The sequence below is a fragment of the Pipra filicauda genome, unplaced genomic scaffold (genome assembly GCF_003945595.2).
Source record: "Pipra filicauda isolate LSUMZ 115617 unplaced genomic scaffold, ASM394559v2 scaffold165_size2600900_pilon, whole genome shotgun sequence".
Classification (NCBI taxonomy): domain Eukaryota; kingdom Metazoa; phylum Chordata; class Aves; order Passeriformes; family Pipridae; genus Pipra; species Pipra filicauda.
Genome location: NW_024104162.1, coordinates 450266 through 477292, shown reverse-complemented (window position 1 = coordinate 477292; position 27027 = coordinate 450266). Strand labels below are relative to the sequence as shown.

General features: G+C 38.9%; 2 protein-coding genes across 8 annotated transcripts in view; one reads left to right on the top strand and one right to left on the bottom strand.

Annotated features, from left to right (window-relative positions):
- ASB14 (ankyrin repeat and SOCS box containing 14) overlaps nt 1–25026 on the top strand; it is a 35087-nt gene extending 10061 nt beyond the window's left edge. For 2 of the 7 annotated variants that reach the window (XR_005562825.1, XR_005562830.1), the window contains 5 exons: nt 20–354; nt 19938–20055; nt 20193–20239; nt 21217–21458; nt 23079–23469. Coding sequence is in view for 1 of the 7 variants with exons in the window: in XM_039379350.1 (XP_039235284.1) it covers nt 20–213 (194 nt within the window). In the remaining 6 variants the exon portion in view is untranslated. The other 5 variants (XR_005562828.1, XR_005562826.1, XR_005562827.1 and 2 more) reach the window with 5 other exon arrangements.
- On the bottom strand, nt 1100–27027 carry APPL1 (adaptor protein, phosphotyrosine interacting with PH domain and leucine zipper 1). The gene is made up of 22 exons (XM_027728459.2): nt 26903–27027; nt 22768–22866; nt 22165–22224; nt 21377–21448; nt 20466–20553; nt 18843–18884; nt 18290–18348; nt 17678–17824; nt 16541–16623; nt 16278–16436; nt 15302–15490; nt 14807–14849; nt 14174–14230; nt 12803–12894; nt 12094–12276; nt 10005–10054; nt 9447–9621; nt 9306–9342; nt 8318–8464; nt 8028–8078; nt 7590–7679; nt 1100–6559 (listed from the first exon to the last, which is right to left on the bottom strand). The coding sequence occupies exons 1-22, from the start codon at nt 26954–26956 to the stop codon at nt 6410–6412; spliced, it is 2127 nt and encodes a 708-aa protein (XP_027584260.1). The 5' UTR covers nt 26957–27027; the 3' UTR covers nt 1100–6409.

The window sequence follows — 27027 nt, the reverse complement described above, 5'->3', positions numbered from 1 at the left end:
TTTGCATTCTCATTTCTAGCAAATCCTCGCTCTCTGAAGCATCTCTGTCGTCTGAAGATCCGGGAATGCATGGGCCGGCTGCGGCTCCGCTGTCCTGTCTTCATGACCTTCCTTCCACTGCCAAACTGCCTGAAAGACTACATACTGTACAAGGAATATGACCTTTATGGACAGGAAAACTTCACAGGAATCTACAACCTCAGCTGTACATAAGTATTAGCTCTATATTTTGAAGGGAATGTTATCATGGATAAGACTGTTGTGCAGCTGCTTTGGGGATTTTATCTCCTATGTGTTAAGGAATGCCAGCATTCCCCTCTCACCCCCTGAAGAAACTGGGGAGAACCCCAAAATGTAAGTATTGGTGATCCCATTCCGTGTATCTCCTGGAATATGACCTACCTGAGAGTTGTGGCAACAGTATTTTAAATGCCTACTGTGACATGTTGAGGAAATGTAAAATGCAGGGCTGCAATCCTTGTGTTACTGCTCAGTTAAACCCTGTTGTATCAGATAACCCTACCCCCACTGCAGGGTTAAACCCAGGGTTTAGTAAAAGGTCAGAGATTTAACTAAAACCAGGAAGGGACGTAGTTCTTTTTTCTCTTGTACTTCCTCTTCTTTTGACAAGAAGTAGTTTTTATTTGTGAGGTTCTACAATGACCTTCTGAAGACCAGCTCAAGTAGATTTTTTTTTTTTGGTCACCCTATCAAGCAATCCCACATTCTAGGCAATGTAATGGGATTAAGCTACAGAAACCTTTGCTTATCCCAGCAGCTCGTGTGACATACCAGTGTTTCAACAGGGCAGCACTGCTGAAAGCTGTTCTGCAGCTCATGCTCAGGGGCTGGTACGTCTCATCCACCGTGGACTTTGATTACTCTCTCTCTAGAACTAGGCTTTCCTTTTACAGTGCTGGCCAAAGCCACGCTTGCAATTTTTGGAGTTTCTCTCCATAGAGTTGCAGCTTAAGCTTTCGGAGCACTGTTATTTTAGGAAGTCTGACAGAAGTATTAGGAATACCTATAGCACACCTGTTCTTTCTAGCAGTACTGCAAATGTCAGTTCATATTTTAGAAAAAAAAGAAGTTCAACACATTTGGCATTAGTAGTATTTATTCCTTCATTATCAAGTAAGCATATATTTCTTTTTTCTAGTTATACATGCATCTTTATCACGGAAGTTACAGAATTCAAAAGTCTGCTTTTCCCCAGAAAAATCTACAAACCTTATAAAATACAAATTTAACCATAATGTAGTTATGACCCATGGCTTTTTACATGGTGCTTATCATATAGTAACCTACTGAAGCCCATGAAGGTGAGTCCAGTACCCAGGTTGGTGCTGTGCTGTTCCCATAACACCAGCTCTGCAGGGCCTGTCACTGTCCTGTGTGACAGCCCCACCACAGGCACTGCACAGCCCCTGCCACAGCCCCACCACGGGCACTGCACAGCCCCTGCCATGGCTCCTCCTCAGCTTCAGTCTTGGATTGTTGCAAAAATAAGTTATCAGCATTCCCGAGTATAACAACTTCCTCTGAGGTTATCTGGCAATATGTATGGAAATGGAGAGAACTGAGCTACACTTGATGACAGAGGGAGATAACTGCATGTTAGAGCTTTGCTTAATGGAAGGGAACACATCCTGTCACCAGTAATGGTACTTCCTGAAAGTCAGTATTATGAGAAATGCAGGAGGCTTTTGCATCAGTACAAGTCCCAGCCAGAAAGTTATGAGAGTTAAGCTTTTATTTAATCTACAAAATGCTGACTGGAGCCCTGGCACAATAGGGTTACTGTCCATGTTTCCAAGATTAAGACACAACAATCAGAGTTGACATAAATATGCCATTGGTGGTTTTTAATACAACTATTCAGGGAAAATGTGCAAGTCAGTCTCAAACATTGCAAAAATCACTTACACTTCACCAGAACAGGACCAATCCAGAACATCATTGTAAGAATTTGACCACTCCACTCTATTATAAAAATGACCAGAAAGATTGTACAAAGTCCTTGTCTGCAATACAAAGTTCATTAGGAATACAAGTGCATTCACAATGACACACTGACTTATTCTTGTCATGACAACTTAGATACCACTGTGGCAAAGGAAAAAAGAAAAGCAACTTAGTGCTTGATTAAAACGAAAAGCCTTGGATACTAATTACCTAGCAAGAATTTTTGTAATATAGATCAAGAGAAATAATATAAAATATCAGCTTTTGCTGTCAGACTAGACAATATCTCTATTAAATTCACTAAGCAGTGGCAGGTTTTCTTTCTCTACGTGACTTATTTCTGAAATAACAAGAGACTATATCGTTAACATAGTTCTCTCCATTGGCTCTTCCCAAATTCTGTGCAACTACTTAATCAGAATTTACCTTAAAACATAAACACAGTCACATTTACCTCTTTATATCAATGTACATAAATTATAGCTTCATAAATCGCTTCAGCTGTTTCAGGATTTTCAGCTCTGAGTTTACATCCATATAAAGAGAAAATCTGACAACTTTATAAGGGGAAATGTTCCTTAACCCTGAAATATTACTTTACTGTTAGATAGTAAATTGTCTTGATACAATTTCAAACCTAAACAGATTAAGGAAGCAAGACTATGACATTCAAATGACTTTACACTACTTGCTTGTAACCACTTATATATGGTTAAGTTGTACATGACTTTGCCCTTGTGCTCTGCTTTAGACTTGGCCACATCTACCAGAGCCCACAGAGGAGTGCCAGGGATTATCTATAATGCAATAAAATGCACACCCATAAGCACACTTGATATGTTTTATATACATGCCATTCCATACATAAAGAATGTATGTAGCTTGAAACAGCTGACAGCAAGACTTGCTTGTTCTGCAGCATGAAAACCTACAGAGTTACAAGGTTAACATCCCCTCACCTAAGGGCTAAAATTGTGGCAGGAACTATGAGGCTGCAATTAGCAACATAACAAGTTAATCCTGAACACCTCTGCCAATCAGTACCTGCACAAAGTCACTTCAAAATCATGGACTTGAAAGAATGTTTTCAGGAGTGACTAAAATAATAGTAGATGCACATGAAGCAAACTACAGCTTCAGGTGGAAGTACTTGTAAGATCAGCCTTTGAGTAAAAGGCAATAGGAAATAATGAACAGGAGAAATAAATTACAGGAGAGGAAATCAACCAGTAATTTAGTCACAATAATAACATGCTCAGGTGGTGAAATCCTACCACAGCAGTTCCCAGCAGAACACAAGGTGTTCCCACTAAAAGTCATGTTCTCAAGGAAAATACTAAGCATTCTGATTTCTTTTTTTAATTAACAAAACTGTTTTCTAATGAAGTAGTTCTAGACCTCATAGGAAGAAAAGGTACCAAATAGTTTTTTATTTTGGGAAAGAGACCATGGATAATAACTCAGCAACTATTTTTGCCTTGAGATAATTCTAATTACAGAGCTGTGTCATCCTTCCCTTGGGCAAAGCTCTCACCCCCCTGATAACTCAATGCACCATTCCCATCTGACTTCCTCCCCTCTGCTGACCTTCTTGCTCATTTTATACCAGTGAAACTCCCCTACATAAGCAAAAAAAAAACAACCCTCATTTCATTCATGAAGATCAATCTGTTTTCTTTAACTACTCTCTTCAATCATGTTCCCTTCTTCTAGTGGTTAAGATGAAAATCATCCAACACAAGTGCAATGCACCTCACTCCTATGCTGTCTGTTTTAGAAAACTACATTTAACGGCAATGGGAAACTACATTTCAGGCAATGGAAAGCCTGAAAATCAAATGGAATAATTCTAATCATGTATTGCTGAATCTGAAAGATCCCATACGGTGGTGAATTCGCCTGCTACTTTATTTGCCTTTCTTCCTCATCTTTGCAGATTTAGATCTAAAATTGTAATAGTAGGTTTCAAGAAAAAATACAGTAATTCCATTTGCTGACATTTCTTCAATAAGGCTAATGCAGAACAGGCTACACATCAGAAATGCTTTGTCATGAGACTGCTCATCTATTACCTGTCCTCCCTGGGCTACTGCAGCTCAAGTGCTTAACACAATCCTTCCCTGACCAGATGAGGACTGGGTTCTAGACACTGGAGATCACTGATTTCATAGTCTTCCTGTGCTGTTTCTAAACTACTTCAGCATGTACTTGAGAAAGATACGAGTCATAGCAGCAACCTTGAGCTGCCCTGTGATATTATTTGATAGAAAACAGAAATATCAGTAAATAAAAACAAACAAAACCCCCAAACTAATGAAACATGAACCAGAATAATTTGGAGAGACAAACTGGCTGCACTGCACTCTCTCTAAGCCTTGATTTAGGCCCAAAATGGGAAAAATTTGGATTTGCAGCCTCTCTGTACATTTTTGTGGGAAAGAATTAATATAGTCTCTTAAGGATACTAGATATGAAATAAAAATGCCACTCTCTTAAAAGAAGCCTCAGGCTGGTGTGGTCCATGTGACTGTGTGGTAGCCAAATCTGGCCACAGGGCAATACCATTTGGCCTCACTGGGCAACAGCCATAGCAGGTATTTCTGCAAGTGTCTGGCTGCTCTGGGGCTGAAAAATGCACTGGAACAGGGCCTGGGAATTAACTTGGGAAGGGAACCTGGAGGCTCTTTGCTGCTCAGCTTCCCCCTCACGCCAGGGGTGCTGTGACCCCTGTATTGTCACAGGTACTGTGACCCCTTCGGTGACTGCTCCAGCCCTCCCTGGGCTGTGGTGCCACCAACATCTGCTGGGAGCTGCTCCAACTCCTGCTTGTCTGCTCGTCCTGCTGCAAGGACAGGACTGCTGCCCTTCTCTCCTGTCTCAGGAGTGATCAGTGAACTCCTGCACACACAGTCACAGCTCCAGCACCAAGGGCAGGAGGAGCTGCTTTAGCCAGTGCAGGGCACTCCAGTGTGCAAGGAGAGCCCTCTGTGCACCTACAGATGTGACCTGAGATTCCTCACTGACTTCATCAGCACTGAGCAGCTCCAGCTATGAAGGGCTGGGCCATCACCAGCTGCTGGGGAGATACTCTGAAAATTGCTTCCATTCCTGAACACCAGAAATGCCCTGCAATGAACTGTAAACCATTCATAACTGTTATATTATAACTTGGACTATAAGTATATTCTCTCTCTACATATCCTGTTATCTTCATGCCACTATTAGAGAGCTATCTATCTTCTGTTCCACTGGATTTTAATATTTATAGTAATTAGTGCAAAAATAAATATTTCTCTTCAAACAAGTTTTCTCTTCTGGATCAAAAGGTGAATGCACATCTAATACTATACAAAATAAATATTACACAGGGTATGGAATATGGAGTGCAGATTACAAGCTGTAAACAGACACTGCTTTGAAAAATGCTTTCCAGGACTGACTCTGGGATGTAGGATTAGCATAATCTCTTACTTCAGAAATGGCAAATTCTGTTTGCAAAATCACTTTTTATAGAAAGACTTACAGAGCCTTAACTCCTTTGCAGTAGATGTAGTGTACTGGCATCAATGCATTTACATAGGCCGAAGATTTTTCACGTGATGGAATTCCAAATGTTCTTGCAACTCTAAGCATGTTTTATAAAAGTGAACTCAAAGGCTTACAGCTCTTTATTCCAAGTACTGGGGAAAAACCAAGAACATGGCACTTGTGCTACAAGGCTATATACATTACTTCTATAATTTGATGAGGAATGCTTTTCCTCATGCAGCCAAGTTCAACTGCATCTCATCAGCTCTTATCTAGGTCTGACAGTATCTTTTTCTCCTGTTGAAAGAAGTCTTTCAGCATTATATTCACTCCAAAGAGACCCCAATGCAATATCATACAGTGCAAAACGAAACAAAAACGATCCTTCTGTCTAGAACTATTGCACATCTCACTGATGTTAATAAGGATTTTTCTTTCTAAATCTAAGAACAGTTATGTGCAACAAATTGGGTAAAGCTTAGCACTGTCTTATATTCACTTCTGTTTCCAGCAAGGTGTTCTCCATAGTGCAGTGTATAGAACGAGTTTCATGTACTGCTGAAGCCCAAGGGGAGTCTTAAGTTTTGCTTCAAAAGCAGTTAATTGCACAGAGAAGTAAGTGGGGAAAAAACCCACATTTTTTTTCCATACTGCAGAGAAGCCTTGAGAAAACATAAATTTGTAATAAACATGGCAGCATCACCATGCTTCATCTGGCATACGGAAGAGAAATTATACTGACAGGAAAATGGAAATCACTTAACTGAGAAATAAAAATCAAGGCATAATAGGGTCTATATATTGAGAAGTCTTTTCTATAATACAACAGACCCACCACCTACATTTCACTTCTTGTAGAACTTGTGCCTTTTCACCAGATATATCCATGATTCCAATTTTAATGAAGTGGGCAGCCTTAGGCTTCAGATTCTCTCTTCTTCTTTCCATCTTCTCCTAAATCACTGTCTTCCGACTGGCTACTGCTCAGGACTACAAACTGTCCTTCTCCACTGCTCTGGTTGGATCTGCTGGAAGCAGCTATCAACCGGCTCTGCTCCTCCAAGTCCTAATGTGAGGAGAGGGGGTTGGGAAATCAGAACAAGAATATTACCCTTAAAGCCATCTGGAATTGACAGAAGGATACCATTATTATGATTTCTGAACTATCAATACTATCAGTGGACAGCGTTGTACAGAAGGAATGAAAAGACTGAATAGGAAACCAAAACATTCACCTTTCAGTAGCTGCACTATTAGAACAGCTCCCAGGTTAACACAGCTGCACCTACAGCCCACGGGGCACAGCAGGCCAGAACAACCATCCTCAGCTACACTGAGAAAGGCAATGGAGCTGGGAAGGGGCTGCAGCACAAGTCTGGTGAGAAACACCTGGGGGAATTGGGGTTACTTAGCCTGGAGAAAAGGAGGCTCAGGTGGGACCTTCTCGCTCTCTACAACTGCCTGAAAGGAGGGTGTAGCCAGGTGGAGACCAGTCTCTTCTCCCAAGTAACAAGCAATACAATAAGAGGAAATGGCCTTAAGTTGCACCAGGGGAGGTTTAAATTGGATATTAGAGAAAATTTCTTCACCAAAAGCACTGTCAAGCACTGGAACGGGCTGTCCAGGGCCATACTGGAATCACCATCCCTGGAGGAGTTTAAAAGCCATGTAGATGTGGCACTGAGGTACATGGGTTGGTGGTGGCTTGGCAGTGCTGGGTTAATGGTTGGCCTTGGTGGTCTTAAAGATCTTTTCCAACCTTAGTGATTCTGTGATTCTTGAGCCCATTTCCTCCCTGTGTGACTGAACCCTCGTCAGCAAATGAAACTATTTTGTGTCTGTGATAGGTGTTCCTTCAAGCACTGCTCTTAAGTATTCTCATAAAGATGTTTTGTCATGCATATCCTCAAGGAGCTCTTTTTAAAAACTACTATACAAAAATATACAAAATCTGCACAGGAAACACTTATGATAATTAACTTCATAATGCCCTATGAACCTGTACTGAAGAGTATGATAGTGGAGCATGGAGTACAAAACTGCAAAAGAAAGGAAATAGAAAAAGCCTAATGTTAAGAAATCACGATGAAACTTACCTTTTCAATTTGCTTTTGTTTATTCAGTTCTTTTTGTTGTTTCTCTTTGACTCTCTCTATTTCTTTCTGCTTTTCTGTTGCTTTTCGATCCTGAAGGGCAAAAATGTAAATAAAGTAAGTAACAACCTGAGACATTTGATACAGTACTGATTGCTATGAGCTTGCTCAAGACTGTGACATCACTGTTTCGATTATTCTTCTTTTAAAGGACTGGTATGGCTGTTAAAGGTAGCAAGCTAAATCCTATACTGAATATTGTCCCACAGTAGACATTGGTTAGTCTTTTTATTTGAGTTTAAATCCTAGAAACAAATCCCTTGCACTACACAATGGTATTAGTGCATCTGTAAGTATCTTGCAGAATGTGTTCTATTACACTTATTAAATATGCCCTCTTCCTTCCATTCACAAGTATACAGAAGAGGAAAAGATTCTTACCAGTTCTGCATGAAAAGCTATCTGTTTGGCCAGTCCAACAGAGTCACAAATCTAAACACAAAACACATAGGAAATAATAAAAAAAGGCTAATCAAAATGCCTCTACAATTAAGCCAGCATCCCCACTTAGATATAACAACACATTAAAGCACTTCCAGGTAGTTAAACTGAGAGGTTTAACTGTTTTTCAGTAAATTAACAAACAAGCCCTTAGACAGCTTGAATGGATCTAACATCTTGGAATCCATGTCAGATTCAAAACTGATACAAGTTATAACCATCAGCAATACCTTTTCCCCTTCATTATTTGATTCAAATATATAGCAGATGGAAGTCTGGCGGCTCTCAGCTCTCCCTCCTGAGGTTCTAAGCACAAATCCAAACAGGCGTTTATTCTCCTGGTGTGTAGCATAGAGAACTACACTGGGCAAAGGGAACTGCCAAGAGGATCAAATGTGGAGAGATTAAAACTGGGTCCAAATATTTTCCAGATGAGGTTTCACGTTAATTATCTTCAATATCATAAATGCACAATCACAGCACAAGAAGTTACAACCTGACCAAACATGTAACTACAGAACAAAGGTAAAGAAAGAAAAAAGCCCTACTTGAAACATCAAGACATTTTCGTGTCCTTAAAATTTCCTTTCATGGAAATTAAAGTCATTCAGAGCCTCCAAAAAAATGGAATGTTTTCAAAAATGCAAAGAAATTAAATGACAGACCAGAAATTGTGCATAAAGAGGGGAAGGGGGAACAGTTTTGAAATATGAAAAATAAAGACTGCTATTACTGAAGAATTAAGCTGGCCTTATTTGATACCCTGACAAGAATTCCACTTATTCCTTTTAAGTGCATTTTTATAATGCATTAGAAAAAAAAGAGAGCAAACCAGAAACCATTCAACACCCTCAATGTACTTATGCATTACAACCAAAAACTCCAAACAAAACAAAACAAAACACCAGACAAACCCTTTTGGACTTCAGAACTAATGTGACTCCAACCTTTATGTTCTCTCTTTACTATTTTACCCTCTCAGATCACGGGAGGAAGGGGTTTCAAAAGCCAACCTGACCTACTGAAATCACTCTCCTTAAATCTGATTAGCAGGTGTTTTTCTCTCTATTTTTACATGTCTGCATTAGTCTCCTAATTTCAGTGGAAATTTGGCTGGAAATCTCATGCTATCAGTGATTTTCGCTATCATGTAATAATATTTTTAAAGTAGAAGAATTACATTGCTGGGTATTAATCTTAAAATGTAAAGTTACTTACTCGTAGTCTTGTAACTTGTGTCTGTGGATCAATTAACCTAAAAATTTGGTTTTAAAGACAAACCAGAAAGTAAATTTTACCAAAGTGAAAGAAGATCATTCTGTAAATAAACATGAGTAGAAGTCAGGAAGCAAAACTTACTTTAAACAGTCACAGGTGACTAACAAATGTGATTCTGTCATCCTGAAAACGTTATGGATGGCACGAGCTGCAAGGATTTGACGCATTGTTTCATAAACAACATCTGGGCTTTCATCAGACTTCACTTCCATGGAGCCAAGAAATCTTACAATAAATAACTGATGAAGAATTGAATCTAAGAAGAAAGAAAAGTATTGAAAAAAGCAAACTCCATTTTGGGTTTTTCCTTCAAAACCCAAGCTGGAGTGCAGTCAGGGAAACTCCAAACTTCTCCTAAAAAGAGGAGTGCTCATACTCAGCAATTAGAGGTACAGTTACCAAACAGCACACCACCCATCTTCTCATTTGGTTTAATGAATACAAAAGATGCAATGAATTATTTTTACAACAGATTTTCAGACAGTATTAATGATTTCGCTCGACTGGTCAAATACATTGCAATGTAACTAAGCATTCCAAAATTGGTGTTAAATTAGAAGAGAGAAACCAGAGATGAAAACAGAAAATGAATTTCAAATTCTATTTTTATTTTGCATTGAAATAAAACTGTTGATTTACCTTCTGTTTCAGATTTTGAGCCTCCAGATTCACCAAAAGGATTTGTGCGTCTATTAAAAAATGAAAACATTAAACCAGGAGTCAGATTACAGGAACCACTCATGGATAATGTAGTAGTCTCATGCTGTGTCAAATACCAACATGTAATGATTTCAGAAACTTGTAATCTGGAGGAATATGAATCTGGAGTATGGTGAATCACCAGAACAGGCAATTTAATCAGGAGTGAGCCATAAACTTCTGTATTTGAGGGCCCACATTATGGAACAAATATCAGATATTGTTGTCCTGTTGCTGCCATAGAAAGTTTTGCTCACATGGTATTTTTTTTTATATTTGAATTAAGCCCAAATCAAAACCTTGTTAATATTTGGAAAGGTGTAGTTTTAGGGGATGAAATTTCACAGAACAGCTTGAGGAAGCACAACCAAAAGCTGGTCCTTTCAGAACTCTGTAGGAGCACCCACTTCTCATCACTGTCTCAAGGTGTTGAATTTCTTACTGAAGAGAAGTCACTGGGTTTGTTTCAAATGCAGCTTTCTGAAAACATCACTGGGGTTTTACTCCTAGAGGGTCAAGAGAAATGTGGCTATTTCTGGCTCTCAAAGACAGAATTGCCATTGGTTACAAAGAAAAGTGAAAATACTCTAGGCTTCCAAGTTTCATTTTTCAAAAGCACTAAAGTAATGCTGAAAAGAGCACAGGAAATGGGGACATTTTATTTATTGTAAAGAGGATATCATCCTTTTTCTTTGCCTAACTGATAGCTCAAAACCTATTGGCAAGGGTTCAATAAACTTCAAATTAGGTTTTATCTGGGAGTAATGAAGGTGTGACCTCTCAATAGTGTTCTAACCATAAATTCCAGAACTAAGAGAAAAAAACTGTTCTAAATAGAACTCTGAAGTCAACCTGGTGTTGCTACAATGTTTAGATAACATGGATTCAATCAAGAACCTTCCCATTAAATTGACTTGGGTAAATACACTAAAGGCAAAATCTTTCTATAAAGATCTTCTACCACTCAGACTTTTCTTGTCATTTAAGATTAAACTGCAATAGTAAAAGCAAAATCTCACAGGATCTCTCAAAAGGCAAAAATAAAATGTGAATACTTGTCATCAGTATTAGAAATGAAGGAAAATATTTTTATTTTTTTTAATAATTAATATTTCTAAAGTAGCATGTTGCCTATCTGTACAAACACTGCAGTGTTTCATTGAAAGTGGTGATTAATTGAAAATGCTGAGTACAACTCTATCATTTCTGCTATGAAAAACATGGTTTTCTAGAAAGAATTGTAACTGATGACATGAACATATAATTTTAACTCATGTCATTCAAGTTTCAAGTATTTTTCTAGAGGGCAGGGAATATAACACATTATAGTGACTAGAATCTCATTTCAGCTCTTTGGCTTTTTTGTTGTTGTTGTTAAGAGCAGCTGGATCTGCAAATACATTTTCTTAATATCTGAATTTTGTAGATATAGTTCCAGAAATGTAGTGTAGATTTACAGGTTTTACGTTTGTAATAAATCTCCCACTCAGAAATAATTACAAGTGGAGAAACTGCGTTTATGTTTTGGGATGAATTCTTACATAATTTTAACTTGTCTGTCTATGAGATCACTCCAGAAGCCTAGATCATTTTCACTCACCTTTCAGGTTAAGAAGAGTGTCATCGTATGCCATCATCACCTGGAGGCAGGGCTACCAAATTTCTCTTGAGTTTCCAAGAGGAAATAACCCAAGCTGCTGGGTGAGCAAGCAATAGGAAAGGAAAATACTTTGTAAAACCAAAAGATTAAAATAAATCAATAAACAAAAGCATTGGCTGTTAAAGCAAGAAAAGCTGCTGCAAACCAGAAAACTACACCTTGACTCTAGTGCATGTAATTAAGCCTTTTTTAACAATTCCATTTAACAATTAAATGAATTGTTTTGCTTCACTGGCCGCTGCACATTTTGTGACTTGAGTCAGGGAGAAGGTAATGTGTGTTTGGGAGCTGCAGTTTAAACATGGGTTTCTTGTTTTGAATTAGTAACATTAACTTCAGGAATTTTTTCCTTCTCTCTCCATTTCCTACCTGCTCGATTGCCCTGAAGACTTTGCTTGGCCAGGCAGATCTTCACTAACTGGAGATATTATGTCAAACTGTATAGGAGTGTCAGGGGCAACAAGTGAATCCAAGGAAAGTGCTGATAAAGCTGCTGAGTCAGATCCCAGTGACCCTGTGCTGCTGGTACGAGCTGCAGGAGGACGAGATTGTCTACAACAAAACCAAAACCATCAAAATGAGGGATAGGTAACCCACAGAGGAGATCGATGCAATATTCTAGAACTTAGATGTAAAACAAAACAAAAACTAAAAACCTGAAGATCAGGGTACAGTAAACAAAAAGAGAGTCTATGTTCCTATCAAATTTAAGTAAGTTAAAGTTACTACTTGCATTAATAATTACATCAGGTTGTTTTAACATTAATATATAATCAATACAATCTGAGGTCTGCTTCCAGGAGTTGAAAGCTCTCATTCTGAAATCACACAACAAACCAGACATACGAGGCAACCACCAAAGCTGTCAGCCAGTGGCATCAGGACTGCTTGGAACAATGGATGCTGAACAATGTTAGGAAGGTGAGTGTGGGAAATCCTCCTCGAGCCTATCAAAGATTTAGTTCTGAACACAGAAACTTCTGTGGGTTTGTTTGGCTATCTTTTTCCCCCCTGGAACTTTATCCAGGATTCTCTTTATAGATGTGCTCTTCCAATGACCCCTAGTTCATGAACTTACACAGCTGGCCTCATGCTCTCGTGCCTCTGCTGAAAGGAGGGAGATGGAGTGACAGCCTCCAGGGCTGACTGATTGACACGAGCAGCCATTTCCTGCAGGGCAGAGACAGGGAAAAATAACTGAAAACATTTGTCTCAAAATAAGCTTTCAGATTTTAGTTTTATTTATATGCTGTTGACAGAAGTTATAAACTCAACCCTTTGCAAGAATCTTGCATTCCTAAATTTTCACTACACAGCTGCAGTATTTTCTTCTAGCTTTTTCTAACATATCCTGATGTTAACTTCCTCAATTTAAGTGAATGCTCTTGCTTTACAATACTGTCACTGTTAATAAAAGCAATAGCAAAAATAGAGGGAAAATAGAGAAAATGAGAGAAAAGTCCCAATAATAAGCCTGGAAAAATAAGCAAATGTAGCCAGGGAAAAAAAGAAAAATCTCATTTGAGAAATGCAGCCCTCAACTGCAAACTAAACCCCACGAAGATTAAAAACTATCAATTAGGAACTACGTAACAGTTACTTCAGCAAATGATGGACCATTTACAGTTGAATTCCATTTCAATCTTTCATTGAAATCACTAATTCTGATCAATATTTAATGCTGATGCCTTCACTTCCTGGGGTAGAGCCAATAGAGAAAGTCCTTGAGGAAAGGATTTTTGGAGAGAGAAAGTGCAGGAGACAACAACGAAGCAATATTTTGGGGAGTGTGTAACTCAGAAAATGAGAATGGCTATGAAGACACTGGGAAGTGAGGAGAAGGTGTGAACACACACACCCCTTCACTGATATGAGGGGACTGAACCCCCTTTATGCCAGGACTAAACAGAACCTCAGCTCTACCTTCAACAGAAATGTGCTCTACCTTCATCAGAAATGAGCTCTGCACTCCAACTGGTTTGCTTCCCATCTCTACAGTTAACTTAGACAGCCAGGTACTTGTATTATCTAAAAAGTTATATTTAGTTTCAAAATCAAAACCTGGAGTGACACACTCCATTTCAGCCTGGAAGATCAGGGTTTTTTTCTACAAAATTGTTATAAGATTCATATTCATAAAATTGTCACTTCCCTCTAGTAGAAATTAAATGTATCCATTTGAACATTTGTGATACTATTTTTTAAAAGAGTGTCATATACAAATACAGGATCTTGAAGATGTCAAAAGGCTACACCAAATATAAAGGTCATGTATTTTTAATGCTTTCCATATAAGCATTTAGATGAAGGAGACAATGGACTCCATGCATTAATACCATGAAAAGCTTCACATTACACATGCAAGAAGTACTTGGCTTAATTCTATGCTATTAATTTTACATAATTACTTCTTAACATATTACTGATAACTCTAAGTTTTAATAGTTACCTCAGGGTTTTCACTTAGATATATCTGTTTAGATATGTTGTTTATGGTGCATATCCACTGAAAAAGAGGGAGAAAAAAGAAAATAAATGAATTTGTCATGTTTTTTTAACAAACGTGATTAAATCCCTGAGTTGGCTAGTTTCAGCACTTTTTCTACTTTCTTTGTAATCTCAGGGAGCCAAATATTCTGCACATCCAGCTTGCCATTAAATTAACTACCATCTGCATACTGCACCTTACCTTACACCTTTCTTACCTGAAAAAATTATTTCAGTCACCTTAAAGATCAAAACTAAAGAAAGCCTAACTCACAACTCTAAGTAATTAAAAAAAAAAAAATCAGGATTCTCTGTACTTCATTATTCTGTTCTGCAGATGACATTGTTTCCTCAAGACATTACAAAGATTCAATCTGACTTTTGAGGAACTTGCCCATTTCTTGCATCCGCAAGCTACAATCTGTTTTCTCCCTCTGCTCTGGAAAACCACTGGCTCCTGTTTCTGGCTTTTCAACTTTTCCCTGAAGGAGAACACTAACTGGAATATATGCAGTGTTCAACTGTGGTTTACAAATGCATTCCTTCTGCACACCAGAAACTCACTGGGCTGCATGTGAACCTCCTATGAGCTTACCTCTTCATAATCCTTTTTACTTTCTGCCTGTAAGATTGAAGACCTGAAAGAGGAGAATGGAAAAGATAATTCTGTCTATTTAAAATGCCTCATAAGTACATTCAGCAAGGAAACTACAATTTCATCTTTGTACACTGAACAAGTTATAAAAGGCTGAAGATTCTGTGTATGTGCTGAGTGCAGTCAGCATCTAACTGGGGAAGGGAGGGACCTATGCTTTTTTTCTGTTTTACTTGAAAACAGAAAAAAACCAAAATGCAATAATACATGATTGTAAATTGACTATCATAATCTTATTCTGAAATACTACTCAGCTACATTATAGAACTTACAAACAAAAATCCAGACTTCATGAAGTTAAAACATCTCAGATTTTGCTTCTAAATATCCACAAAATATATCAAACTATAATCTGCCCAGAGGCAGACCATCTTTCTTTTCTTAATTGGTGAGTCCAGCATTACTCACAGGTAACAGCAGTGTCAGACCACTCACTTTTTGCCATCGAAAGATGTTATCTGGAAGCAGTACCGTCTGTCCTCACAGTCCACAGCCATCACAGAGCAGTTGTCTATGTCCATGACAAGTCCCCCAGCCACGTCCCCTCTGGCCTGGCTCATCAGATTTCCACCTTGGGTGAAGTAAAACTGTCTCTCCCAACTAGAAGATACCAGCCCTGTCTTACTAAAAGATAAAAAGAGGTCCAGTTAGAGGATTAGGAGCTCAGCTGAGTTGGAAGTCACTTGGAATAAACCATTCCCCATTTCATGTTTTAGGTCAGTGTTACAGCTCAATTAAGCTCTCTCCAACTGTTGGTTTTTTCATGCTAAACCTATTGCTGGGCAAAGAACGCACAAAATAATAATAATTGCTTTCTTAAATTACGTGAAACAATTTAGAATAAAAAGGCATAAGTACTTCAGTTTTGATGAACAGCTTTCACAGCACTGCTATAAACAATAAGCATATTCAAATTCTATGCATTACCAACAGGACCTCTGAACTCTGCACTTATACGGCTAAGACTAAGTTTTGAAGAACTTTGTGTTAAGAACCAGCTTAGTCATGTAAGATACCTCCATTTTCCAAGTATTTCATACCATTCAACAAGATTTCCAAAATTTTGCTTAGAGCTGAGAGATGGAATCATGTTACTTTCCCATTACAATGCAGGGAAATTATATTCTCATAAACTTTTTATGTTTTGATGTGAAAATTCAGGCAAGATTAGACTAAAATGGGGATAACTATGCTTTGTATCCAAATGACACTATGTCAGTGTAACAATGAATTTAATACTAATTAGGTGAAGAAGTCCAAAGAAAGAAACAGAATAGCTCCTATGGGACTTAATTAACTAAGTATGTAAAATCAGCATAGCTAACATCAACAAAAGAATTCTTCAGCTTTTTTAGCTTTCCTTTCCCAAAATTAAATATTCTGGAATTTTTAATTGACAAGTTAGTCTTACTTTCTTGCATTGAGATAGCCAGCTTTCCGTGTCAGATTTCTATGAACAGGAAATTTTGTAGGATCAGGATCAGGCAAATACAGTGGATCACTTGCCACTTCCAAGTCCTCTATGGTTTGTTGCATGTTTTCTACTTCACAGTCCATTTCTCTGCGAACACTAAGATAAATAATGAGTTATTAACAAGGATAATTTATTAATAAGTAGAAACAGAAAAAATAATTGTCTTGATGACAGTTCAAAATTCAACAAAAACAACTTACTTTTGTACACTTGTGCCAATATTGGTCAAAAATTCTTCCAGTTGCTCAGTAAGATTTTCTGAACCCATTTTAAAAAAGCTTATCTTTAAAAAAAAAAAGAGAATTTAGTAATTAATAAAACTACATTAACAATTGATGAAGTCATAGGAGCTTAAAGTTTCTCAGAGAAATGTATTTTCATCTCTCATTCCCAACAAAGCTAAATTGAGTTTAGCCATAAGAAATCTCAGAACAGGAAGCCACAGGGGATGGCCCTGCCCTTCCCATTCTTAGATCCAGCAAAAAACTGCACCTGAACAATAGGTTGCACCACCTACTTTGTTGCACAAAACATGCAGAGCTTGGTTCTTAAATACAAGCTGCAAAGTCTGAAAAAGAAGCAACAGTCCTTGCCTTTGGAAAGCTTTCAGACAGGGTGAGAAGTTAATTTCTGCTCAGGTCACTGTGGCAGTGCCAGATGCTGGGAAGTCTGACTTCTAAAAAAAACCCATATTTGATGACACACTTCTGAAAATACAAATTAAGTCTCTCCAAAGAACTTTGTCATGGTTGTATTTTCTGTTGCACCTGTCCCCAAATAAACCAATAATGAACTTATTTATATAAAGCAAAAACAAGCCAGAATGCTTTTCAGCATTCCAGTTCTTCCACACCCTTGATTGAAAACGGTAGTGAGGTGACTTTTGATGATTAAATCATTTTAGAATAGCTGCCATGGGAATGAGTTTAACTGAGGAGGTTCACTTCCATGGGGACTCTCCTGCATGAAAGCTCTAATCAGCTCTTCCCATTAGGAGAATCAAGTACACAGCAATGAAATTTAGGCAGTGTATCAAACTCAGCCATCTGGGGCTTGGGGTAGAATTAACCTTTATATTTGTCACCCAGACTTTCCTAAAAGATTCTCTGATGGGAGTGAGGGCATATCATGATGGGATTCATGATTAGTGCTGGCTGAAGACACTGTTCCTGGCAGCAGCTGTGGCAGCTACAAGGAAGTGGATGGGGTAGGTCTTTTTCTCCATTTTCTTCCTTGCAGGGCAGTACAAAATCTTGCAATGGATTTCAGTACATCAACCTTCATGAAGTACTTTTACATCTTCTTTCAGACTTACAGGTTTCAGAATCTGAAATTACCTGAGCTTGCATGTATCCTAGCAAGGGTTCCAGCAGAGAAATTTTCTTTTTGTACTGGAGAGTATTTAATGCACAGAAATAATGCATCATAGTCTGATGCTGTTTTTTCCTGGAAGTATATACATCTTCTGTAACTTCAGCCTTGATCTGAAGAGCCACAGACAGGGGAGGGGAAAAAAGTAATGTTTGAGACTTGGCATTGATCACATGCCTTCTGAACAGCTTTACAGACAGCACGGAAAAACAACAGTCATGTTCTACCCTCTATCACCAGCAACTGCATATTTTACTCTGCAATTCTGCTTCTCTAGTTTATAGATGAGATACATGAAAAACAAATACAGCATTCTTTTATCCATGAAAAGTATGGTTATTTCTTTTCAAAAACAAACTGAATATGGCATCACAATTTTAATCCTAAAGCATTATCAGTTTTACAAGACAGGTATGTGTTGGGGAAACCTGCTTTTCTGTCTAGGCTGCTAAAACATAAACTATCAAATGTCAGGTGGAATCTGCCATACACTGTCTTGCAGCACAAATACATATAAGATTAAAATTATTTCTTATCTCCTCTAAAAATCTTTATATTAAGTATTTTCTTTTACAAACCTTTTCATTTTCCCTTCTTTTTGACAACCGACTGTATCTGGTAATGGCAGCATCGTGGTCTGCAATCAGGAGAGAATTTATGATCATTTTGATAAACTAATGACTTATGAAACAGAGCAGAAATCTTTTTATATCACTGTGTAAGACAGACAGATGATTGCAAACTTCTGTCATATTAACACCTTCAGGAACTGTTCTTCCAAACCACTAGAGGAGGTAAAGTTTGTTTATTTATCCAGTCCTGACTTTAGTAAGTGAGCTAGCACTTTACTATTTTTAGTAATTTTGGTAGCATAACCCTACATTATTTAATAATCATATATACAGTTTAAGTATTGTAAAAAACACTGTCAATTTGCCTTAATGCTTCAGTGCACGAAGCAGGGATTTACAAGTGAACTAAGGACAGTTGAGTGCCTAAGTATCATTGAAACAAATTACACTTTAATTAGTCACCTTAAGCCTACAGGCTTAACTCCACTAGTTTTCTGAATAAGCAATCTACAATACTGTTGTCTAGTAATATCTATAAGATTAAGTATTTTACACTTACCATTGCTTGCAATTTGGAAAACTTCTTTCAGAGTTAATATCTCTACAAAACAACATACCACAATTTAAATGAGTTGTTATTAACATAACAGTCATATATTAAGGTTTCTCATGTAATGTTTAAGTACTGAGCAGTTACAGTTAACACCTTGTACCACACTGAGTTACCAGCACAGGCACTATGGGACCAGGAAAGTCTGCTCCTACTCGGGGCCTGGGTGGCCTTTCTGTGGCTGGCTGGCTCAAAAAAAATACTGTAATAATATAAAGAGGAGCTTCTTTTCAAAAGTCTGTGAAAGATGTTATCAACACAAATGAGTCACCAGTCTAAGTTCTGGTTTGAGCTGGGGAAGTGAAGCACAGGATATGGGAAGTATCCAACCCCAGAACACATTGTGATTCCTCCTCCCTAAAATGAACCATGTTCTAGCTGATTATTTAGTCTCCCCGTGTCAGGGAACTGAAAGCAGCACAGTATCTTACACCTGTTCTCATCCTGACTGTGGTTTGTGTCATATTACAACATAAACAAGCAGAAAGCTGTGTTCAACTTTATGGGAAAGCAAATACAAAAAAAAGCATGGAAAAGCTGTACAGGAAATGCCTTTGAAGTCCAGAAGGAAGTATGGTGTCATTACACTCTACACCAGCTGGTGGCAGAAAACTTCCAGTGGGAAAATCTATTCTGTGATTATTGCCTCAGGGATCCTGCTCAGTGAGGACTAACAGGGGATTTTTCCAGGTTCTGAGAAGCAATATTAGCCTTGGGATATTCATGATCCCTTGCTCAAAAAGCATAATCTGTTTAATCTATAATTCTGCAGCAAACTACTGCCAAAGAAGTATTTTCCAAGATTCATAAATAGTTAGAAGACTTATAGAAGTTTTGAAATTTTTATTTCGATTTAGACTTAAGACATTCATATGTTAGGTATACCCTCTCTAGAATGTTCACAACAGGGATATTGAAGTTATTCTGGTTTTAACTCTTATAATTTGTATTTAAAGTCCCTTTGCTATTCACTTCATCATCTATTCACTTCATCATCTTGAGTAAAATCTATCATCATCACACACATACATTATTTTAAACCAGGCAGAATAAGACACAACTGTCACAAAAATCAGAAGCTGGAAGCACCTTATGCCTGCACACAAGAAGTCACCTGTATTACCAGCAGGGTTGAAGAACCATGTCACTAATTCTTAATATAGTAAGTACTACAACCTTGGCACTTTGCCCTTTGAGTTTAGCCCAGCAATTACACTGATGTCATGGTATTAAAATATACACAAGTATTTCCTGAAAATGCAAATTATCTGAAAATTATTCTTTCCTAATGTTTTTCAGTAGCTGCAAAATGGTCATCCTGGACAGAAGATAAGTGCTCCCATAATGTAAGTAATACTTTTATTGAAATAATAATAGTGTTAAGTTCTTCAACTGTAATACTCTCATGAATAGAAATAACTTACTTTTTTTTTAAATGGGGAGATGCATACTTTGAGAGCTGAAAAAATAAGTGGCGTATTCTTTTTAGTGAAACAAGAGCTATGGAGATTAAATGCTACATTTTATTGTTGCTGCTGTAGATAAAAAGCAATATTTGGTCAAGTGCTTTACCTTTTAGATCCCTTTCTTTAAACTGGGTAATAGGAAACATCATTGCATCTGCAAGCTGAGTTGAAAGTACTGCATGGCAAGAGCTGAGCTGAAAAAGACAAGAAAAAGAATGAAATCTTAGGAAAACAATGCTCAGACCAAATCCAATCATGGTAGGTTGCCATCAATGTCACTCAAAAATGACATGTACTTAAACTACATAACTTAAACATCATTTTGCACATTCCTTTTTTGCAGCTAATTTTTTTTAGGTTCCAAATCTCACCACTAGTTATCTACAGAAGACTAAACTTTAGTTTTTATCCAAACTTTTCAAACCTTATTCCAAGTTACTGGATCATGTCTAAAGATGGCCTCACACATTCAGTTTATTTCTCCAGTTTCTCTCCAGCCACCTCACAGCCTGTCTTTCACAGTTTACAGAGGTAGAACAAAATATGTTCCTCCTCCCAAAATGCTGTTTAAGTAGGGTTAAAAGTGAGGAGCTGGATCACAGCAAACATCCTGATTCAGCTCTTAATGGTGCTCAGTTGTCTGCCCTAAGAGTCAGCCTTTAATACAGACAGCAGGAGGCTCCTGCTGTCTGTACCTAAAATCAGTCAGGTACCAAAATCAGGCAATACAAATACCCTCATGAAAACAGTCACCAGCTGCCACTGTGCAATATTTTTGGCTGTATTTACAGTAAGTTGAACTCCATTCTTTCCCAACAATGTATCCTCTTTTTGCTGAATTAATTCTTTATCTTCAGGTTACATAACTTTAAATAGATGCTGCAATATACAATTAAGTGTTACCTTGTCGACAAATGAATGCCATTTCTGTACCTACTGTCTTAAAAAAGGCTGGAATAATGAAGCAAATTAAAGTCTATACAGGACAACATCAGCAAAACAGATGGAAACACTTGCCTCATCAATCACTTTTGCAAATTGCTGCAGAGTGGAAGTCATGACTTCATCATCTCCCCCCAGTGGGAAACGCTGAGAAAAGGTAAAAAAAGTTATGTTGTTGGCAGTGTTTCCTGCCATTCACAAAACCATTAATCATGTGTATAAATATATTAGGTATTCCATTATCTTAAAACATTATACAGTTAAAATACACTGAAGTTGTTCACCTCATTAGGTGCAGAAGGAGGATAGGGAGCAGCAGCCTCCTAAAAGAAGTAAATTTCTTGGTTTTAATGAGCATCTCAGAAAAGGAGGTCCATCAGCAAAGCCACAAATAGGGAACCCTTCAAAAGTACAGGCTCCCAAGGAAAAAAGTAATGGATTCCATAGTCTTTGCTTTCAGAGATGGAATTATTCTCCCAGAGTAAACTACGGTTGTTAACTGGAAATTGCTATGCAATCTCTTCTCTTTGTGACTAGTAAAATTAAAGCACCTAACAGTAAACAGGTTTATAAAATAAAATCAAAGCAAAGCCACCCTAAGCAACCCCCAAAACACCGATCCAAAAGTAAAATATTTCAGAACTTATTCATATTCTTCATGTAAGAGGAATTAATTCCAGTTTAGTTGGAAGAACTAATATAAAGATGGTAGATTCTTTTGGCAAAGGTTTGAACCACCAACCACAGCAATTCATTTTGTATGGACCAAACCTAAACACATTCTACATTGTGCTCTGGGAGATAAAAGACTACAAAAATACACAGTCCTGACCACATAAAGACAACAATGATTTACAAAGTACCTGTTTCTCATATTCCTTCAGAAGCTTTGAAGTCAGATGAGTTGCTGCACTTAATTCATTCTGATGAAGAAAAGGCAAAAAAGTAAAATCAGTACAAAAGTCAAGCAATTCAAGTATATACAAATTAAAAATACAGCCATAAACTCAATTGTTCAGAAACCCACACAAAATAGATTCTGTCTGGCATAAAAGTGCAGTTATGACACTGAATGAATGAAACATGAACATAATGAATGAAACAGACAATGAATGAAACATGAACATAATGTGGGAAAAAAAATCTCCCACTTGGTACATACTATTACATTCACCAAGATCATTTAGTGTGTATAACATTTTAGAAACACTTGGGAAATACAACAGAACTACTTGACCAGAAAACCTTTTTGTCATAAGAAATTCTGTTGCAAAAGAAAGCACAAGAATTTAGTCTTTACCACACCCTTATAGAAAAACAATCATTAATCCTTACTTTGTTTCGCTTCTACATTTAAAGAACGGGGAAGTTAAAAAAAACGTATTGCTTATAGTCATTTCAAAAAAAGAGACTTGAAATGTGGTTCAAAAGCTTTATAATGCATTCAAGAATTTCATGAACTCTACCTGTGCATCATATATTCTGTGCATGGCTTGAAATAACTGATTGATGTAATTGGATATTGCAGCAGCATCTTCTTCAAATACTCCCAGCAAAGAGCGGGTCTGTAACAATCAAACAGCCAAAATACCAACACAGCAAGTTAGAAAAGTAGCATTTAAATGTAATGGAATTTCAGAGTTAAGTAGCACTGCTTCAGGTTTCATTAATGAAAAGTTTATAAACCCTCCAACACTGTTTACAGGAATGATACCTGTTGCATGCCAAAGAATCTTATCCAAGCTCAGCCTCACTCCTGTTGTCGGCCTCTCTCCAGGTTAATACATTTTCAGAAAGGAAAGGACCAAGGGAGATGAACAACTGTGTTAAAAAGTTGAAACTGTGGGCAACTACTGGAACCACTATGGTACATCCCTAAGGAAAAGGGTAAAGATGAGTGGTATTAAACAGCATGCCAGGAATACAGGTTCCTTCTGCAGTGAGATCCAAATAAAGGCTGTGGTTTTCCCATATTGTCCAACCTGCACGAAGACAGTTGCTGGCTGTGCTTGGACCTGTAATTCACCTGTGCAATAACCACCAATTCTGTGATCAAAAGGTTGAGGAACTAAACACCAAACCAAACAGTACAACCTACATCTGGTTGTCCTCAAGACAAGTGTTTTCACCACTGAAAGGGAGTGAAAAGATCTGTCCTTTTGTCCTTATCTCAGCTTGTCAGTCTGTTCCTTAGCTGGTGTCACGCACAAGCCTGATGACTCTGTGTTCTACTGCACTGCCCACATCACTGAGGAAGGTGCTTAACAGCATCCACCTCAAAAATCAACCTCACTGTCCACCTATTAGACTTCAAAACACTGATCTCTATCTGTGAGCCCACCTATTCAGTTTTTCCACTCAGGTCAGTCCAAACCTCACCCTTTGGCCAGAAGAAGTTACCGGAGAGCGTGTCACAGTCCTTGCGCAAGCCAAGTGACACCCCCTGCTCTCCCTGTGCTGGAATGACTGACTTGGGATGAGCAGGCAATCAGGTCACTCAGGTATAATTTGCCCTTTCAGCTTAAATGAGATGCTGACTCGGTGTTCTTGCATCCTTTTTGCACTTGGAAGCAAAGTTACTCCTCACTCCAAGGATATTGAATGGCTTCCTTCCACCAAGACAGAAAGCCCAGAGGGGAAAGAGCAGAAGATGTTCCTATAACTCTGCACAGGCTCCACTGGCTTTTCCTATTCTAAAACATTGGTTGGGATGCTTGGATGTAGAAATAGGAGTATTGCTTGCAAGAGCCACAACAGAAACACTTTAGTAATGTTTTAGCAAAAAGACTGTGCTTTGGTTTTAGGTTTACACTGAAATTAATGCCCAGACAGAAGATTGAAAGAATCCTAAGTACGTAATTGGGGGTTTTCCCAAATTATGATTGTTAAACACTTTAAATTGGAAATTCTCTTAGTCTTCCCTAGGCTGAATAACTGTGGTTTCCTCAAAGAGGAGGGGAAGGAACTAATGGGGCCTGGGAAAAGAATAAAAGACTGGCAGACTTTAATGTTAGTTCTAGCTTATAAAACAAGTGGAAAGGAGAGATAGAGGAGGAAAGAGGTGGAGAAGAACTCAAATCTTTGCCAGGTGTGGCAATATGTGTCATCCTAACAGCCATGACTCTCCCATTAAAGGAGACAGACACGAAAGAATGCAAAAGAAAAAATTACATGGTACTGTAACCACTGAATTATATACTCATGACCTTTAAGCCTGACCACAAATAAACCTGAACTTGTAATTTAAGGGAATATCATGTAAGGTTTCGGGATTACACTTACTCTTTAAAACCAAACACTGAAGACAAATGCTTTTCTATGTTTTTTATGTTAAAAAACTGGCATTGTATGAAACTGATAGAAAGAAATTAACCCGAAACTATAAACAAATTATGGCAGACTATTGCTTAGCAGAAAATTAGAGGAATTGTTCACTCATGTTTTTAGTAAAACTTTGCCTCATTTTGCATGTTCTTTAGGATGCTTTCAACCTGTGTATATGAGCAGGGAAACAGAAAAGCACCAGCAAGAAGCTGCACAAAGAAACCACTTGGTTAGAAGTCAGTGAACTGTGAAGGCTTCTATGCCATGCAATGTACTACTCATAGGTGATACTGCAAGAGCCTGTGCTATCCAATCTCTTGGCTTTTTTGTTGTGCAATGCTTTGGGAATGCAAATCAGTCTGAGCAGAAACTCTCCCTAAATATACACTGAGTGTGTAATATATGTCCTGAGTTCCGACTTAAATTGCTCTGCTTTGCATAGCAAAAGACTGTGTAAACTTGGCATTTGGTTTAGGCCTGACAACACAGTGGTTAGATTTTTATCCTGTGACAACAGGAAGTGAAAGGGGTTTGAAATTTTAGAAAAGGCCTTCCTTCCCTCAGACCCAGAATAAGTTTGATGTTTATATACCTACAGTTGGTGTCTGGAATCTGTCTAAGCTCCGGGCCATAGTTCAGCGCTAAACAATGACCTGGGCTGATGAGCTTTTTCACTGTCACAGTAGGAATGCATCAGTCATGGCAACTCCTCAAGAGGAGAGCTCTGCTTTCTTCAAGCAACATTTGATGTCGTTTCCATTGCACTGATTTCAAAGTAAGAGAAATTAAGTAATGTAACAGAAATGGACTAATGTAACAGAAAGCTACAGAATCCTTGCTATGTTCTTCTAAGACACGGTTGCCAGAATTCACCTAATACAGAAAATTATATTGGCAAATCCAATTGTTTAAGCACAACAAACTCATTGGGTTGAATTAGACTTTGCTAGTCTGTGTCACAAATAACCTCAAAAGACTCTAGAATTTACAATTATGTTCCAATAAGAAACCTTTTTTGCACATGCTTCCCAAACGTCCTCAGATGATCCTAAGTTTATCTTACATTTGGCATTTCCTATAAATATGAATAGTTCTGACTTCCTTATACTGAGAACAGACCTTCAAGAGATAATTTTTTTTTTAATCACTATTGTTGTAACACTTTCAAAAATTTTTCCTCTTCGTGAGATGACACCACGTTTAGCCAGAGGCCCCATGACAGGCCAGATCTCATCTCACATGTAGTATCTGAGCTATTTGGGGCACTGCTGTTCAGAAAGCAACGATTCCCTTTCTGCATGGCCTTCTAGTGCCTTCTCTAAGTCGTTCCTCCCCTTGGTTTAGAATTGTTAAAGTGACTGTCATTTTAGAGAGTTAAAATTCCCTATTAAGCAAGTGAAAGTTTTTCTTCCTATGGCCAAGGAACCAAAGCTACCAGCACAGATGCTGTTACAATACAGGACGTCTTGCTCACTACGTAAACTGTGCATCAGAGCAAGGATCTTAATTTAAAAGGCTGCAATAAAGGAAAACACACTGTAAACTTTTTTTCCCCCACATCTAAGAAGAGCACTACAAGTACCCGCTGTTGTTGCTGCCAGCGAGAGAAAGCCGTGCAATGGAATAAAGCCTTTCCTGCTTTAGAGAGCAATGCCACCGCACTACGGGGCATCTCTGACAAAGGTCAGGCACAGCAATGGCACGGAAGGATCGGGGCAATTAAAGGCCTTTGGGCTCCATGTGCTTCCCCCCTACTGTCAGCACAAACCACCGCCGCGACCCAACACCTCCTTTTCACATGGATCTGTTAAACCTTAACGCGGTTTTAGCGAAAGATAAAGATAACACAAATCGCCTTGAGAAGCGAAGACGGGATTTTGTCATCACGAGGTGCCCAAAATCACTGCCGAGCGCGAAGGCGGGGGCGGGGAGGTCCGGGGGCCGGCGCGGGCTGTGCCCTGCCCGCGATGCTGAAGCACACGCAGTGCCCGGCCCGTCACCGGCCCATCGCCCCCCGGACACCAGCGCGGCACGGCCGGGACGGGCAGGACGAGCCCCGACCGCGGTCGCAGCCCCTGCGCGGGGCGGGAGCACGGGGAGGCACCGGCCGTGCGGGAGCGCTCCTGCCGCGCCGCCGGGAGTGTCCCCCTCGCCCGTCCGTCTGTCCGTCCGTCCGTCCGTCCGGGGCTCGCCGGGGGCCGGCAGCGCCGGGGGAGCAGCGCTGGGCCCGGGGAGCAGGGGCCGGGCCCGATCCGGCCCCCGCCGCGACCGTCTCACCTGCGGGCTGTCTTCCAGCGTCTCCTCGATGGGCAGTTTGTCGATGCCGGGCATGGCGGCGGCCGGGCCGGGCTGAGGCTCCGCTCCCGCAGCAGCTCCGCTCCCCCCGCGGGCCCGCCCGGACC

Coding starts and splice junctions, on each gene's coding strand:
- APPL1 (XM_027728459.2), bottom strand. CDS start 26,956: ATGCCCGGCATCGACAAACTGCCCATCGAGGAGACGCTGGAAGACAGC. Junction 22,867..26,902: donor CGCTGGAAGACAGCCCGCAG/GTGAGACGGTCG, acceptor TGATTGTTACAG/ACCCGCTCTTTGCTGGGAGT. Junction 20,554..21,376: donor TTGCAAAAGTGATTGATGAG/GCAAGTGTTTCC, acceptor TGTCTTTTTCAG/CTCAGCTCTTGCCATGCAGT.